General features: G+C 48.5%; 1 protein-coding gene across 5 annotated transcripts in view; it reads left to right on the top strand.

Annotated features, from left to right (window-relative positions):
• The window catches only part of ADAMTSL5 (ADAMTS like 5), a 36582-nt gene extending 20274 nt beyond the window's left edge, over positions 1-16308 (top strand). For all 5 annotated transcript variants that reach the window (XM_082206983.1, XM_082206982.1, XM_082206986.1 and 2 more), the window contains exons 5-12: positions 810-918; positions 2186-2313; positions 2863-2986; positions 6566-6649; positions 13363-13526; positions 13605-13848; positions 14930-15001; positions 15291-16308. In XM_082206983.1, the coding sequence (XP_082063109.1) occupies positions 810-918; positions 2186-2313; positions 2863-2986; positions 6566-6649; positions 13363-13526; positions 13605-13848; positions 14930-15001; positions 15291-15607 (1242 nt within the window). In that variant the 3' untranslated portion in view covers positions 15608-16308. The remainder of the gene's footprint in view (positions 1-809; positions 919-2185; positions 2314-2862; positions 2987-6565; positions 6650-13362; positions 13527-13604; positions 13849-14929; positions 15002-15290) is intronic.
• Positions 16309-17238: the final 930 nt, after the last annotated feature.

The raw sequence follows: 17238 nt of genomic DNA, 5'->3' as shown, positions 1-17238 counted from the left end.
CCCTTCACCCTAAAGTCCCAGGGCTGGTTACAATTTATTTACAACACTATTTATTATTTATTTTCATGCTACCCTAAACCTGTAAAGTCCCAGGGTGGTTCACAACATAACATTAAAATACAGTGGTACTTTGGTTCTCAAACAGTTTAGTTGTCAAACAAATAGGTTCCCGAACACTGCAAACCCGGAAGTAAAGTCTGCAAATGTTTTTTGAAAGCCAAACATCCGATGGCTTCCATTTGAGTGCAGGAAGCTCCTGCAGCCAACCAAAAGCTGCGCCTTGGTTTTAAACAGTTTCAGGAGTCGAACGGACTCCCAGAATGGATTAAGTTCGAGAACCAAGGTGCCACTGTATACAAAACATAGAATACATAAAGAAAATAATGAATGCAAAATGGTAAAAAAAGAGCTGAAAGCAATCTACAACTGCAAAAATAAGGAGCAGGGGTCCTAAAAATGCAGAGAGCTTTGAGGGTCCCCGCTTTGGACCACTGTCAAGGGATGCTTTGGGGAGTGGGGGTCAAGGGCTGGCATTGCCTAGCAACCACCAATGGGCTGGGAAGGAAGTCCAGCATCACCTAGCAGTTGTCACCAGCATTTGGCTGAAAGGCAGAGGTGGATCTACGGTGGGTGGTGAAGTGAAAGTTATTATTGAAAGCCAGATCTTTCCAGCCGTCTTGTGCAAGCCCCGCCCCCCATGGGTGACATCAGGGCCCCAATTCTGGCAGTGGCCAGAGAGTACAGGCTGGATCTCCGTTTCCTTGCTTCTCATTGTCCTTTCACACTGTGGCTTTCCTCCTCTCTTGCAGGAGTGCCTTCCTGGATCCGTCCCCTTCCGGGCTGTCCAGTGCTCCCTCTACGACGGCAAGCCTGTCCTGGGCAGCCAGACACCTTACCAATGGGTCCCCTTCCATGGAGGTGAGCTCAGCCTGGGGAGATCTCAGTCCAAAGCACAAGGGGAGGTTTTGGGGTTTCCCCCTCTTGTGCTGTCCTTTAAGGAGTAGGGGAACAAAGCTTCCCATTTCCATTTCATAATCCCACAACACACACACATCTATCTATCCTCACAAAAATTTGGCAGGATTTTAGTGCAAATTTCTCATAAGATATATATATACCCAATCAAGCAATTCCCCCTATTATACAATGTATTTCTACATGGTATTTTCATGAATATCTTCATTTTAATTCACATTTCCCCTCCTACAAAATATGCATTTTGGGTTTGGGGAGGGTTGTTGAGAAATGGCATTGAAAAATTCATAGAAGTGCAAAATTATCTGCATTCTGGTTCATTTTATTGCTCTGGTGAGTGTGAATTGGGGGCAAGTGGGTGTTTTCCCCTGATAGTACTGTACTCATTAACAACAACAACAATAACAACTATTACTATTATTACTGGGTGGCTCCCAACAAATTATAAAACCACTGTAAAACACAACACATAAAAAACTTTCCGATACAGGTCTGCCTTCAGATGTCTTTGGAAAGTCATGTAATAGGTTACCGTATTTTTCGCTCTATAGGATGCACCGGACCATAGGAGGGGGAGAACGGGGGGGGGGGGTCTTGTTCTCCCTTTCAAAAACAAGGTGCGTTCAAGAGCAGGTCGGGGAACAGCGCAAAGGCTGCGTGCAGCCTTGCCGCTGGCCCCAAGCTTGTGGGGCTGACGGTCGGGGGAAGCGCTGCTTTCCCCCACCGCCAACCTCAAAGATCCCTGAAGCCTTTGGAGCGCAGCTTCGGGGACAGCCTTTCAGGCCTCCGCAGGGCGGCGGGGTGCCTTCACCCCACCGCCCTGCGGAGGCTTTCTGCAGCCATCCCTAAGCTAGAACAGCTTCGGACTGTAGGCAGCTGTCCCCAAGCCTGCGGAGCCCAGAGGGAGTTCCCGCCGGGCTCCTCAGGCTTGTGGATAGCTTCCTGAAGCCTGCATTCACCTCCATAGGACACACACACTTTCCCCCTTCATTTTTGGAGGGGAAAAAGTGCGTCCTATAGAGCGAAAAATATGGTATCTCCTTGACATCAGATGGGAGGGCATTCCACAGGGCGGGTGCCACCACCAAGAAGGCCCTCTGCCTGGTTCTCTGCAACTTCACTTCTCACAGTGAGGGAACCACCAGAAGACCCTTGGAGCTGGATCTCTGTGTCCCGGCTGACCCCCTTCCTCCTCTTCCCTTTTTGCCAGCCCCCAACCTCTGCGACCTGAACTGCCTGGCTGTAGGGCACAATTTCTACTATACCTTTGGGAGGGTCCTGGATGGGACCCGCTGCAGCCCAGACTCCCGGGACCTCTGCATCAGCGGCCGTTGTTTGGTAAGTCCCGTCAGATTTGGGTCAGGGCCTGAGGCAAACCCCAAAAGCTAAAACAAGAATAGACTGAAAGCAGATTAAAACTCACTTCAACTTTCCAAACATGCAGGTAGACTTGTCTAAACAGGAAAGTTTCTCAGCAGGATCCCAAAAGAGTCCAGGGAAGGCACCTGCCTGATATCAATAGTCAGGGAGTTCCAAAGTGTAGGTGCTGCCACCCTAATGTGGAAAATGGGTCTTATGTGGTACCAGTAACAGGACAGTCAGGTGGGCACATAAGGGGTGCACAGGGATGCTAGCTGGGGGGGGGATCCCTTTGGGGTACCCAGCGTCCAGGGTCATTTTATGCTCTGATTGCTTCCTTAATAGTAATAATAATAACAACAACAACAATAATAATAATTTTTATTTATTTATTATTTATACCCCGCCCATCTGGCTGAATTTCCCCAGCCACTCTGTGCTAGACTTCTGCTGGAGATGCACAGATTTATCAAATCCCCCACCTCCAATCTGGTGCCTGATGCTCCCCCCTCTTGGTCTCCCTTCCAGAGAGCCGGCTGCGATGGGCTGCTGGGCTCAGAGTCTCAGGCGGATGCCTGCGGTGTCTGCGGAGGCAGGAACGAGTCGTGCGTCCTGGTGCACCATGTCTTCCGGGCAGCCTTTCCCAGCTCTGGTGATTCAATGCCCTGACGTTCTCCGTGGGTGAATGCTTTGGCTTTTGGCTTTTCATGCTCTTCCTCCTCACCCCAAGCACCTCCTCCTCCTCCCCTCCCCAGCACCTTCCCCGCTTTGGGCAAACGCACATGCCACTCTGTCAGGGATTGAAGTCAGCAGAACGGAAGTGGTTGCCCCAGAGCAACAGCAAAGAAAAGAGGTGTCCTTTTTTGCAGCTAGGAAAGTGCAGACAAAATGGTGAGGTAACCAGCCTCCTATAACCAACAGGCTTAAGTCTAATCAACACATGAAGGGGGTAATACCACAGAGTCCACTGTCCTGCCACAATTAGCTAGGACCACTTCCACTCCCCTTGGGTGGAGCTCGGGTCTCCATCCTGCTGAGAAGCTCAAAATGCAAAGAGGTTTCAGCTGGTTGCTCCAGCTCTCACAAGCCACTCTTGAGTTCCCCTGCCAACAGTGTAGGAACTTATTTTTATATATATATATATATATATATATATATGCTTTCGAAGATTTTCACGGGTACAGGAATGCAGGTTTTGGTGTCTTCGGGTGTCTTCCCGTGTAAGAGTCGGGGTGTCTGTGCGACGTTTCGACGAGGTCTCACTCGTCATCTTCAGGCTGGTGCTTTCGGCTTCTTGTTACTGGAACAAGACTCTGCTCTGTTCCAGTAACAAGAAGCCGAAAGCACCAGCCTGAAGATGACGAGTGAGACCTCGTCGAAACGTCGCACAGACACCCCGACTCTTACACGGGAAGACACCCGAAGACACCAAAACCTGCATATATATATATATATATATATATATATATATATATATATATATATATATGGTTTTGGTGTCTTCGGGTGTCTTCCCGTGTAAGAGTCGGGGTGTCTGTGCGACTCTTACACAGACACCCCGACTCTTACACGGGAAGACACCCGAAGACACCAAAACCTGCATTCCTGTACCCGTGAAAATCTACGAAAGCATATATATATATATATATATATCTCCAAAATAGAGAAATAGAATAAGAAAAAAAGAAAGAAAAATAATAAACTTACATAAAAAGATCTTACAAATTCCACATATCGATATTTCTTTGAATCTCCTGACTTCCCCCATTCCATCCATCCATCTTAATTCTACTTTCAACTGCATAGCAATGCTTTTCCAATTTTTCATCTTCCTAAGTTATCTGTACTTTCTATTACATTATAAGTGTATTTAGAATCCTGCTAATGTTTTAACCTGTTTGCAATGATTTTGTATATAGATTATAAACATTTCCCATTCTTTTAAAAATTTCTTGTCTTCTTGGTTCCTGAGCTTCCCAGTTAATTTTGCCAATCCAGCATAATCCATCAACTTGATTTGCCATTCTTCTTTGGCTGGGGTTGTCTTTTCCTTCCATCTCTGGGCTAGCAAAAACCAAGTGGCCATTGTAGCATACACAAACAGTTTCCTCTGATCTTTTGGGATCTTGGTACCTATAATTCCTAGCAGAAAAGCTTCTGGTTTTTTTAGGAAAGGTTATTTTAAACATTTTTTTTCATTTCATTATATATCATTTCCCAGAATTTCTTGATTACAATTCCACCGCATATGATGAAAGGCAATCTCTTTTTCTTTACATTTCCAGCATATATTGGTACAGTACTTGTTCTATACATTTTTGCTAATTTTACTGGGGTTAAGTACCACCAATACATCATTTTAAGGGAATATAGAGAGAAGGCTTGGTAATATTCTAAGTTCTGGGGCATATACTGTTCTCCACTCTCTCTTGATTCTTGCCATAAAAATCTTTGAGTCTATGCACATGCTGACCACAAATAGAATGTTAGATTGTTCCTACCCTGTTTTCGTTTTGGTACAGCCCCCAAACTACTTCGGGATTGACCTCCTCTTCAGCTTGTCTTAAATTAGCTCAACTGTTCCGTAAAATAATAGTTCTCCAGTTAGCTTTATGGAGTGTTATTTCTTTAGTTTAAGACCTCGATTCTTTGGATTAACTTTGGTTTCAGATGAACCTTAAATGCTCCAAGGTCTCAATAACCAGGTATTTGAGCTCGTCGTTATTCAGTGGAGATTCCCCCGCCTGGTCATTCCGGAACCGGGCTTTCTCACCTGGGGGAAGGATCGCTGTTGTTAGCATCCGAGGTCTCCTTCCTCCCGGTCTGGGTTTAGGAACCCCCTTCGATGCCGCAGCTGATCCTTACAGGTTCAAGCAACCCTCCTGAACCCTCGGGGGGGGGCGTGAAGCCCTACAGCCCCCGTTTCACCCCACTGGTGAGTGTGCATCTCACGGAGAATGCGGGACGCACGCACGAAGTCGATATGTGGTGAACCGGAAGTCCTAACTATGGTTACTTATACTAACATGCTCTCAAAACTATAAAATGGTGAGAGCAGCTGCCTTGCCCTGCGTCACAGGTTGGTGGCCATCTTGAAAGTCACTAGGACAGATTTTTCAACCTACCTGCATACTAATTGTGCCAGGACTGAAGCTCCCCATACTTTAAAATTTGATTTTCTTATTATATGATTCTGAAAGCCTTTATGTCCTTTCACTTTATCATACCATAAATACTGTATGCATGCCATCCAAATCTATTATCATGTCCTTCTAGATCTAACACATCTCCATTTTTCAATATCATCCATTCCCAGGTCCAGCAGATGCAAGATGCCTCATAGTACAATCTCAAATCTGGCAGGGTGAAACCTCCTCTCTCTCATATCAGATAACAATTTATATTTTATTCTTGCTTTCTTCCCTTGCCAAATGTATCTAGAAATATATTTTTGCCATTCTTTGAAGCATCCAGCACTGCTTATCACTGGGATTGATTGAAATAGAAACAACATTCTTGGCAATACATTCATTTTAACCACTGAAATTCTCCCCCTTAACGATAAATTCATTCTTTCCCAAATTTCTAAATTCCCTTTTATTTCTTTCCATGTAACAATTTAGGAACTTTCACCACTTTCTACTGCCTGTGCCACTTTCATGAATCTGACCTTTGGAGAGTTAGTAAGTAAATCAACTTTTAACTCACCAAAGGGAACTTGGGAACTCACTGAGAAAGACATAATTTGAAGGAATCACAGTCCACATTTCCATGCTTTACTTTGCTGCGTAGTTTGTGATTTTAAATCTATGCTTGGGCCCCCTCACCAAAGAGAACTTGCCCCAAACTTGGAACTTGGCAGCCAGGGAATTCTCCTCCTACATAGATTTTGATCCAACAGGAATTCACTGAAAAGCATGAGATCACAGAATAGCAGAATTGGAAGGGTCCCTGGGGGTCATCCAGCCCAACCCCCTGCAGGGCAGCAATCTCAGCTAGAGCATCTCTGACAGGTGTCCATCCAACTCCTGACATTTCAAGTAGTATGTCTGAGGAAGCCCTCTTTCCAGCGCTGCACGTCACACTCTGAGCCTCCCCCCCCAAAAAAAACCATGCAGTTCCCCTTCACCCCCTGGCTGCCTCCCCCTGGGCAGCCCCCTCCCCCTCCCTCCCCAGTGGTCTCTCCCCCCCCCCCCCGCACTTGACCCGCTCTCCTCTGATTGCTTCACAGGTTACTTTGGCTACCGGAATGTCACTCAGATCCCGGCAGGCGCCAGACACATCAAGGTGACAGACAGCAGCCGCAATTACCTCGGTAGGAGGGGCAGCTGGGCAGGTTCCTATTCCCACCCCCATGCCTGTTGCTGACCCCTTGTGGTGGTGGGGGCCCCAAGAATTGCATCCTACCAACTGCCTATTTTGAAACTGCACTTTTACAAAATGGACACACATTCAGGAACCCTGGCAGGTGGCCACCCATCTTCCATTTAAAAACCTCTCATGAATCCTAGAAGCATTGCAAGGGGCCCCCAAGGGTCATCTAGCCCAACTCCTGGTGATGCAGGAATTGCAGCAAAAGCATCCCTGACAGATGGACACCCAACTTCTCTTTAAAAGCCTCCAAGGAAGGAGAGCCCACCACCTTCCAAGAGAGTTCGGCTGCCGAACAGCTACTTTCTGCACAAACATCCTTCTTGAGCTCCAAGGACAGTGGCAGTGCCCTGAGGGGCCACCCCCAAGCAGGCCCTGCCTGTGGTAGCTCCCCACGCCTCCTCTGAAACTGGAGGCACCCAGAGGCTCCCTTGGGGGTTCTGGGGTGGTTGGCTGGGGAGGAGGGGGCCAGCCAAAAACTCCCCCAAAAGACTTCCGGGTTAGCACCATCGGCTAATGGCGGATTCCCTCCAAGCTCCGGAGGGAATTGGCTCCGCAGGATTTGGGTCTAGCCGCTGCGGCGACGCGGGGACCCTTAAAAATCACAGGCGGCAAAACCTGTGAACCTGGTGACTCGGCGGGCACAATTTGCGCCCCCACGACCCGTGAAGGAGCCTTTTTAAAGGCTTCGGAACGGGAGACGGGGTGAGTGGCGCGGTGCTGAGAGTCGACTGCTTCTCCTGCAGAGTGAAGCCGCTTGCCATGGTCAGAGAGCGCTGACTTCTTCTTGTGAACAATTGGATTTTAAAGCAGCAACCCGTGAGTAGTACGGAAATTGGATTTGTAAAGATTTTTTTTTTTTTTTAATTAGGCACGATCGGGGAAGGCGCAAACAGGAAGTCCGTCTCCCAGTCTTGTATATAATCTAAAGCAAGGACCAGCTAACTAAGGTCGAGAGGATTTTTTCTTTTTTATTGGGTAAAGACATTAATTTCACGATTTGGCAGTTTAAGTAATCTTACTGGAGGATAAGAGCTAATTTTGGGAGCTGAAGTGCCACCCCCCCCCCGGACCCGGGAGTGATCCGCGAGAGAGCCTTTTGAAGAGATATTGAAGAGTTTGACAGCTGTCAAATTAGCTGTCAAGAGAGGAAAAGAGAACTTTGTTTTCTATTGTCTCTGCTGGTTATATTCGTTACAATTTGGCTATATTTTGTTGAAAACAAGGAAAAACTGATACAAACTAACTTGATTTTTGGATTTGAACTGGAAGGAATACTAAGTAACCAAAATCCCTCTAGAGGGGGTTTTGGGACATTACAAGAATGGCTGAAGGAGGGAAAATTCAAGCTAAATTGGACAGAGTTTTCTTTCTCTTGGGAAAGTTACAAGGCCCAATTGATGTTTTGGCTACCAACGTTGCAACTCTGGACTTAACAGTAAACAAATTCATTAAATTTGATAAGGACTTGATCCAGGAAGTTCATGCAGCTGGACAAGAGGAGAAATTTGAGAACTTTGAGAGTGTGGAGAAAGAGATACATGTTGTTTCTGAGGAAAAGGAAGGAGGAGATGTAATGTTGCAGATGACAAAGGAGAGCCAGAGGCCTGACATGATGGTTATAAAGGAAAATAAGAACTTGATGATGAAAATCTGGTCCGAGCTGGAGATTGAAGAATGGAGAGATCTCCTTATGTGGAGATCTGAAGACCCAAGGATTACAAATTTGATTAAGGTGAAAGTTGGAGCTTTGGGGACATTTGGACTTGAAAGGAGTAAGAAACAAGATTTGGGCTCCACTTTTAAGTATGGAGGTCTGGCTGGAAGAAACATTGTCCCTATCGGGCCAGAGCGTCTCCGAGATCTGGTGTTTAATACTAAGGACTATTAAAAAAAAACCGGCAGAGAGGAACTGAGAGAGAATTAAGAGCCTCGGACATGAGATCTCCAGGCTGATAGCAGATTAAGACTGATGGACATTTTTTGGGGATTGAAACCGGGAAAGGGGACGGGGTGGGGTTTGGGGATCCAAAGGGTGCATAATTATAATTTGTCTTTTTTCTTTTTATTCTGTTTTCTTATTAGTATGAAAAGTGGGGAATTCGTGGAAGGGAATTTGGGTCGACTTTAGAAAAAGGATTTAAGAATGAGCACTGATGTATAAATTTTGATGTTGTAAAACTGGTTTTTTAAATTGAACTAAATATAAAAAGGTTAAAAATTGGGGATAAGAACTTGTTGAATTAACAATTTGAATTGGAATATAAGAAGGGGAGGTGTGGGGAAGTCAGGGAAATATGTTATATTGATTTGATTTTTATTGCATTAGCCGTGTGGCCATAGCATGATATACATTGAAATAACAACATAAAATGGGGGTAGGGAGGTAAAGGTAGATATCGTCCTGGGCGATTACTTAAAGAAAGGAGAGGGGAAAAAAGAGGGGGGGGAACTGCTGGGGCTGGAGGAGGACCGTTAAAGGGTCCTTCAACTCCTCAGATATGTCCTAACTCGATTGTCCTTGTACAATAAGGCTACTTGGGACTTCGTTCGGTTGTGCGGCGTATCGGCTGCAGCTGTGGTGTTAAGGAAGAAGTTAGTGCCGCTTTCCTCTTCATCACACTAAGCAGGAAGTTAGCTGTCATCTCGGAAATCCAACAATCAAAATCCTGCAAAAAGAGGGACACTATCCAAGGCTGGATTGGGAGATGAAGCTTATTCACGAGGGGAGTTAAAAACCGAGATCTTTCATCTGTCCAGTTGGGGCAGAAGAGCATTACATGTTCCATAGTCTCCAGGGTCGTGTCATTACAGGTGCATGTTCTATTTGCGATGGGAACTCTGGAATAATGACCCGACAGAACTGCTGTAGGAAAACAGTTGAGACAGGCACAGGTAAAGGCCCTACGCTTAGCCTCCAAAGAAATTGTGAAGCAGTATAGAGGGATCCCTTCAGGGGGTGGAATAGCTAAGGCTAGGCCTGAACACGGTCCTCTTGCATAGGAAGCTGTGCTAGAGAAATCAAGTTGCTGAAGTTTCTTTTTGATTAGAGGTAGGGCCGCCGGGCTGATACACTCTAAGTTAAGAACAGTTTTACAATTCAAATTGAGAAGAGAGCGGAATTTGAGGTTAATTGTAGTTTTCCAAGGGGAATTATGAATGTCTCTTAGGATCAGATTGGAAAAACCACCTCTAATTCGAGCATCCGATGCTAATAGGTGGAAGCTGTAGGAAATGGCTCGACTCCATGCTTGTTTAACAATTGAGGGCTGGGCGAACTCGAGTTGTAGGGCCGCACCTGAGACACATCTCGGGACGCCGGAAAGAGATCTCGGAAACATATGAAGTGGGCGATCCAAGTTACCTGATATTGCTGTAGTCCCTACTTCGCATCCATATAATAATTTAGGGACAACTTTGGCATTGAATATTTGAATTGCTGCTGGAAGATGTTTGCCGCCCTTCTGGTGGTAAAATCGGACAATGGCGTTAGAGGTCGTGGTTGCAGCGAGAAAGGCAGATTGTAGATGGGTGGTCCAGGAGAGATTATAAGTGAATATTATGCCTAGATATTTAAAGGCTTTTACCTTTTCTAAGTAGCCACCTGTGATCTTAAGCGGCTCCAACTTGCGTTTGCGGGAACGAGTGAAGTGGAGGACTTTCGATTTTTTATAATTAATGTTAAGAGCTTCCGCCTTACAATAGGCGATAAATGCATTAACTGCATTTGCTAGGTCCGCAGCTGTTCTGGATAAGATGACGGCATCATCAGCAAAGGGAAGCAACGGGGTGGCCTGCTAAGTGAGGAGGATACTTAGATGCTAGCTTCAAAATGGAAATTGCATCGTGAAGATAGAGATTAAACAATAAAGGGGCCAAGAGACAACCTTGTCGGACGCCCTTGGCCGTTGGAAATGGAGTAGTGAGGTAGCCGTTGTGACCACTTCGGACGCGGGCTGTGGTGTTTGAATAAAGGGAAATAATTAGGGAAAGGAGGTGCGGATCAATTCCCAGATGGGCAAGTTTGGACCATAATCTCTGCCTAGGAATAGAATCAAAGGCGGCCTCCAGGTCCATGAAAGCGGCGAATAGGTGGCCTTGCCTTGGAGCAGTGTATTTACTGGCAAGGTGATAGAGAGTTAGACAGTGGTCCATGTTTGACACTGACTTTTGGAAACCAATCTGTTCCAGCGGTAGAATGTTCCTCTCCTGGACCCATGAGAGAAGTTCCTCCAATAAAACAGCGGCAAATATTTTCCCTGGGATGGATAATAAACTGATGGGGCGATAGTTCCTAGGGATGTTTGGCTGGCCGCCTTTGAAGATGGGAACTATTATAGCTTCTCTCCAGGAGTCGGGGATGTCTAGGGCGGAGGAGATAGCAGTGAATACAGGAGTCAGATGTGCGCTCCACCAAAGAGGATCAGTCAGGAAAAGGTCCAATGGGACCATGTCTGGGCCGGGGGCCTTATTCCTTCGCATTGACATGATGATGTTAAAAATGCGAGTTGAGGTAAAGTTTATTGAGGAAGTGGGACCAGGAGAGCAGGAACAGAGGTCCGACAGGGACTGAGGGAGATCTGTAAGAAGATTTGAAGAAGCGAAACTGGTTGAATAATGGGCAATCCATTCATCAGCGGAAATCTGGGTAGCTGGATTGAATGGTGCCGAAGGTCTAACTAAGCGCCAGAAGGAGCGGGAGTCATGCCTCTCTACAGCCGAACGAAGAGTGGACCAAGCCTCAAGGATGTGCTGCTGTTTCTTGCGATGAATCATGTTTCTGTATGTCCTTTTAATATCCATGAGCTTTGCACGGGTTTGGGGATTGTTGGAAAACTTGATGATTCTGACCATTTTCCTGATTCGCCTTCTTAGGGCTTTACATTCCTTGTCAAACCAGGGCGATTCAGAGAAAAGGCGGTGAGTAGGCAAGGTGGTGGTTGTGTAAATTGTTGAGAAAGCATCAAGTAATTTCCGGTATTGATCAGCGGGTAGGATTGAATCAGGGGGAGCTGCAGACATATCAAATGATTTTTGTATGTCCAGGGCAAGAGAGGAGCTGAGGCTTGTCCATTTCTTTGTTTTGTTTACAGAGTGGCTTTGTACCATGGTTCTAAAGTTTGAGGGGACTGAAGGTGGCTCTGTTAGGTTTAACAATAGAGTCAATGGAAGGTGGTCACCACCAAAATATTCAGCCACTTCCATTTTTGTAGAAATTGAGAATAGCTCCGGCGTCAGTAAAATGTAGTCGACAACACTGGTTCCCCGGGAAGTGATACACGTTAATTGCTGCGAGGACAAGGGAGTAATGCTGCCATTCGCGATGCAGAGATCATTTTCCATGGCCAATTGGGCCATCAGTCTCCCCGACGCGTTTCTTATAGGATCAAGAGAGCATCTGTTTCCCCAGGGGGGCTGCAGGGGGTTGTCCAGGAGTGCTGCGGGAGATACTATATCATCATCGTTGGGACCTATTCTTGCATTAAAGTCGCCTAAGAGGATTTGAGGAAGTCCTGGGTTAGTTGTTTGAAGATCATGGAGCCAAGACGAAAGTTCAGACCACCTTTCATTGCGGTCGGAATCGTTAATTACTGGGGGCAGATATACTGTAGTTAACAACCATGGGCTTTTGGTCTTTGGGAGATGGATCTTTATAGTGAGAAAGTAAGGGGAAGATTTAATTTCCTCGCAAATAGTGAGAGATAAGTTGGTTGAAATAAGACAGGCGAGGCCAACTTGGGGGCGACCTCTGTTGGTTAGTTTGCGAGCACAGGAGCTAAAGGAGCAATAATTTGGGAGAGCGATACTTTGTTGGGACCAGGTCTCTTGGAGGCACAAAATGTCGAAAGAAGAGATGAAATTCATTGCTTCAGGATCCGTTTGCTTTGTCGCCCAGCTGTTAACATTCCAGGAGACAATTTTAAGGCTCTGGGATGGGTTGGGTGCGTCTTTCAAAGAAAGAACTGCTTTTGCTTGATTTGTGAGTGAGGGTTGAGTCTGGTCATATCTAATGATGTCGGATTTCCGCGGAGATAGGGAGCCGGCTGGAGTTTGTCTCTGGTCTGATCTTTGTCAATTATTTCCCAAGGTGCTTTTAGGGATTACTTTTTTATGAGCCGGCCCATTGCTCACCATGCATGGCAAACTAGCCAAATGTTCTATAGTTTCAGCTGTTGACTGTTGAATACTGACATTAGTGGTCACCGGGCCTTTGAGGTGTATTATCTCTTTCCGTAGGTATTTTTCCGGTACCTGATTGTGGCCTAATTCTGCCTCATCTAGGTACCTTAGCTTGTCCCAAGAGCCTGGAGAGTTCACCTTCGGGATGGTTCTCCTTATTGCAGGTGGTGTAGTGTTCTCTTCAGTGTGCCGGGCCTCCTTAATTGAGGGTGGGTTAATCTCAGCCATTGTCTGGAGGTAACATGGCCGACAGGCCGCTGGGTTTTGTTCTTGTATTGGGTTCAAATTATAGGAAGTCTGGCCATGTTATAGAAAAATATGTTATAGAAAAATAAGGATTGTAAACTGTATATGTTTTCTTTTTTTGTTTTTTGTTTTTGGATTTTTAATGTATTAAAATGGAAAATTCTTAATAAATATCTATTTAAAAAAACAAAACAAAAACTTCCCCCAAACGTCCTTCCTTCCCCTCCCCAGCTCTGATGACTGCAAACCAGCGCTACGTCATCAACGGTGACTGGGCCATTGACTGGCCAGGGACGTACGAGGCAGCAGGCACCCAAGTCCGCTACACTCGCACAGCGGATGCCCACGAGAGCCTTGAGGCAGCCGGACCCACCCAGGAGGACTTGCTGGTCATGGTGAGATGGGCCAGGGAATTGTTTGGGGGTTTTCCACCTGGGTCTCGCCCATGCACCCACGCCTGTTTCTTGCCTCAGGTCCTTTTCCAGGAGCCCAACGCGGGCATTGAATTCCAGTTCTGGCTCCCGAAAGAGCACTTCCACCCCATCCAGAGTGACGCCAGCCCCCTTCGCCAGCCCCAGACCAGGGAAGTCGGGGATGGCTCACCAAGGGAGCACCCAGCCATCCTGCCAGCCCCGCCCTCCCAAAACGACATCGCCAGGAAGACGCCTCAGCGGGAGGGAATGCCCTTGCCAGCCAAAGTGCCCCCAGGGAGCTCAGGTATCCTCAAATCTATCTCTCTCCCCCCCCCCATTCTCTGTCCATCTCTCCTTCCTTCACCCCCACAATAGTTTCAGGGTGCAGGAGTGGAGTGCTCTTAGAAAGAAACATTTTCTTGTTGGAAATCTAGGAGATTTGAGGGATTTGGTAGCATTTTTTCCAAGGTACCCACCCATGCAGACCCTGATCCCATGTCTGCCGTCCCCTTGCTTTCCCCCTCCTCCAGCTCCAATGTCCTGTTTTCATAGAATCATAGAACTGTAGAGTTGGAAGAGACCCCAAGGGTCATCTAGCCCAACCCCCAGCGATGGAGGAATGACTGAGCTACCCAAGCGCCCTGGGTGACCTTGGGGGCCAGTCCCTGCCTCTCTCTGTCTTGCCTACCTCACAGGGCTGGTGTGGGATCAGGGCCACGGGAGCCCCCTGGAGCTGCTTGGAGGAAGAGGCCATGAAATGAATAAATTTCTCCACAGATTCTGCTGCTTTCAGCAGCTCGCACCCTCCAGGCACCCTGGGAGCCTTGGGCTGCTCCCACCCCATAATTTGAGGTGGGATTCCTGGCTCTCGGCATGCGCAGGCAGCTCCCCAGCTTGTGAGTTCATTAGTGCAACATTTTGCCACAGAACCCACAAAGCCCAGGCTGGTTTCTGGCAGCCTTTGATGTCGCAGGAAGATTCCTCCAAGGCCCAGGCAGAGCCACCTCTTCTCCCCCCAACCCAGCAAAAGAAAAGCCTGAGGAGTAGAAGAAGCCCCTGACTAGAACCCCAGGTACTGGGAACTGTAGCTCAGCGCTGTGCAAACTACAGTTCCCAGGATTCTTTGGGGGGCGGGCTTGATTGTGTGCATGCCTCTCGCCTGGAACTGGGTTTCCAGGCCACATGCAACTCTCCAAATCCCAACAGCCACCACCTCTCGGCCGGACCTACTTCTCAGGGCTTTTGCCAGAGCCCCAGACGCCGCCCCACACTTGTGGGGGGGGGAAAGAGGGCAGGGTTGAAGTGCAGGAAGGACTACTCATAAAATAGAAGGCGGTCAGTGCCCCCCCTTTCCCCCCACAAAATGCTTTCTTCTAATCCTGCAGGGCTGTGCGGGGCGTGCGACTCTCCCAGGGGAAAATCCCAGCGCATCCACCACTATTGCAACAGCGACTTTGGTACGTGGCCCCTCCGCATGGAAGGGAACCTCAGAGTCATCTAGTCCAAACTGCCGCAGTCTCCCTCCTCCCTCCAGGGCCAAGGTGGGGAGGAGCGTAGAGGGTCCCATGCCAAGGAACCCCCACCCCCTTTCCTGTTATCCCCGAAGCTCCTGAGTTCTTGGGATGTTGTTACGGGTGGAGAGGGGAGCAGGATGAGGAGAGCCCTCCCTCGAGGGGCTCTTCCCCTGGGGGGCCACCGCAGGAAAGCCCCCTCCTGACCTCCTTTCTCCCCTGCCTGCCTGCGCAGTCTTCCGCGCCCGAATCCTCTCCAAGCGCCGGGTGGGGCAGGAGACGCGCTACGACGTGCAGGTGTTGCACACTTACCGCAACCGCTTCCCCGTCGTGCGCCGCGAGTTCGTCTGGGTGCCCGACGCCTGCGACTGCCCGCTGCTGGCCGAGCAGCGCGAGTACGTCCTGATGGCCCGGCGCCATGTCAACTACGAGCACACCCTCAACCGCCTGCTGCTGCCCCGGGGCGGCTACGCCCGGCCCTGGACGCCCCGCGAGGACCTGCAGCTCAGGGACGTCCCCAAGCACTGCTCCCGGGGTGGGACCCCGCCCTAAGGTGGGGGTCCCCATCTCTGCCGCGTCCACCGTCCGGGAATCCGGACCCTCTGCGGACCTCCGAGTGCGCCACACGGATCTTTCGCGGCTGCCGTCTGCGCATGAGGGCGAATTCAAGGGAAGGGAGACTCTTCCTCTCTCACAACGCGATTGGCCAGGGAGATCTGGGCTTGAGCGCTTTTGCCTTCATTCAGTCCCGGGGGGGCGGGGGGGATTCTGCGTCTCCCTAACAGTTGCTCCTAGGATCCCCTTCCCTGCCATGCTCAGGTTTCGACTCTGTGCGGAAAACATTGGAAGATTCAGGGGGGGGACAAAAGAAAGGTCTTCTTCTCACAGAAGAGGTTGTGTTAAGCTGTAGAACTCCCTGCATTAGGAAGCAGTGGCAGCCGCTCATCTGCTCTGAAAGAGAATTCACGACAGCTGCAGCTACTGGCGCAGTGGGTTGCCCCCAATGGCTATGCTCTCCTTCCCCTTGCCAAAATCAGGAGGCCAAGATCGCCTGGGCATTGGTGGCCTGACTTGCACTTCCACCCATCTCCCGGACACATTAAGCCACAGCGCCACCATGGCTGACTCTGCCCAAGATCTCAGAGGACGCTGCCTGCAAGAGGACTCTGGGGCATATACAGAGTCCCTCTGGCCTCGTAAGCTCAGTCTTCATTTCTGCTCCTCGAAACTAGTAAAGGTATTCTACGGTCTGACATGCTGCATTGATTCATTCATTGATTGTGTTTATATCTCCTGGGAGTGTAACATGGTGCACATGGCAAAACCACACTGGGATATCGGCTGAGAGGCAGCGCCTGGCCTCCAAGGCCAGCTAGGGAGCTTTCTATGGGCGAGGTAGGAGGATTTGAACTTAGGTCTCACAGGTCCCAATCCAACACTCTGGCTCTCTAATGACACACATAAACTTCCCAAGCCACCCTCAAACTAGCTTCAGCAAAGCAAACATTTGACACAGCCTTTACACATGCACAGACGCCAACTTGTGAGCAGGAGTGATTGCAGATATGGACAGCAAGGGGCGACTTACAATGCAGCAGTGGGGAGAAGAGGGTGTGTGTGGAAAGGACCTTGGTGCTTTTTAAGGTGCTAATGTGTCCATGGCCTCAGGGGAAGGCAGCTCACCCCACACTCCCCAAACCATCCTGCCTCATCCTCCATTTATCCAGGCTACAGGCAGCCTATGGCTCCCTCTCCTGGACAATTGTGGTGCAGCAATTATGGTGGCGTTAGTATTTTGCAGGAAGGAGTCCAATGCAAAATTTAGGTTTCTTTGACTGCTCTGTTGCCCTCAGAAGAAGGTAGATTCTCCTCCTTTGGAGGTTTTTAAGCAGAGGTTGGATGGCCATCTGTTAGGGATCCCATTGCTGTGATTCCTGCATTGCGGGGTCCCTGGGGAGGTGCATTGCGAAGCGTGAGGCAGCCCGATGATTTACTTGGAGAACTTGCAAACGCTCTGTAGCCTAGTCCAGGTGAGGGAGAGCAGTAAATGCAACTAAAAAATAGGATATCTTCACAGGTAGGAGGAGCATAGGGACCCCCAGAATGGGGGCAGTTTTGGGGACCCCCATCTCCACCACATTCCCTTCCACGTGGGCCACCTGCCCAGATTCCTCCCCCCCTCC

The sequence above is a fragment of the Podarcis vaucheri genome, assembly GCF_965113315.1.
Source record: "Podarcis vaucheri genome assembly, chromosome: 18".
NCBI lineage: Eukaryota > Metazoa > Chordata > Lepidosauria > Squamata > Lacertidae > Podarcis > Podarcis vaucheri.
The sequence above is the reverse complement of the archived record's forward strand: the minus strand, read 5'-3'. Positions and strand labels throughout refer to the sequence as shown.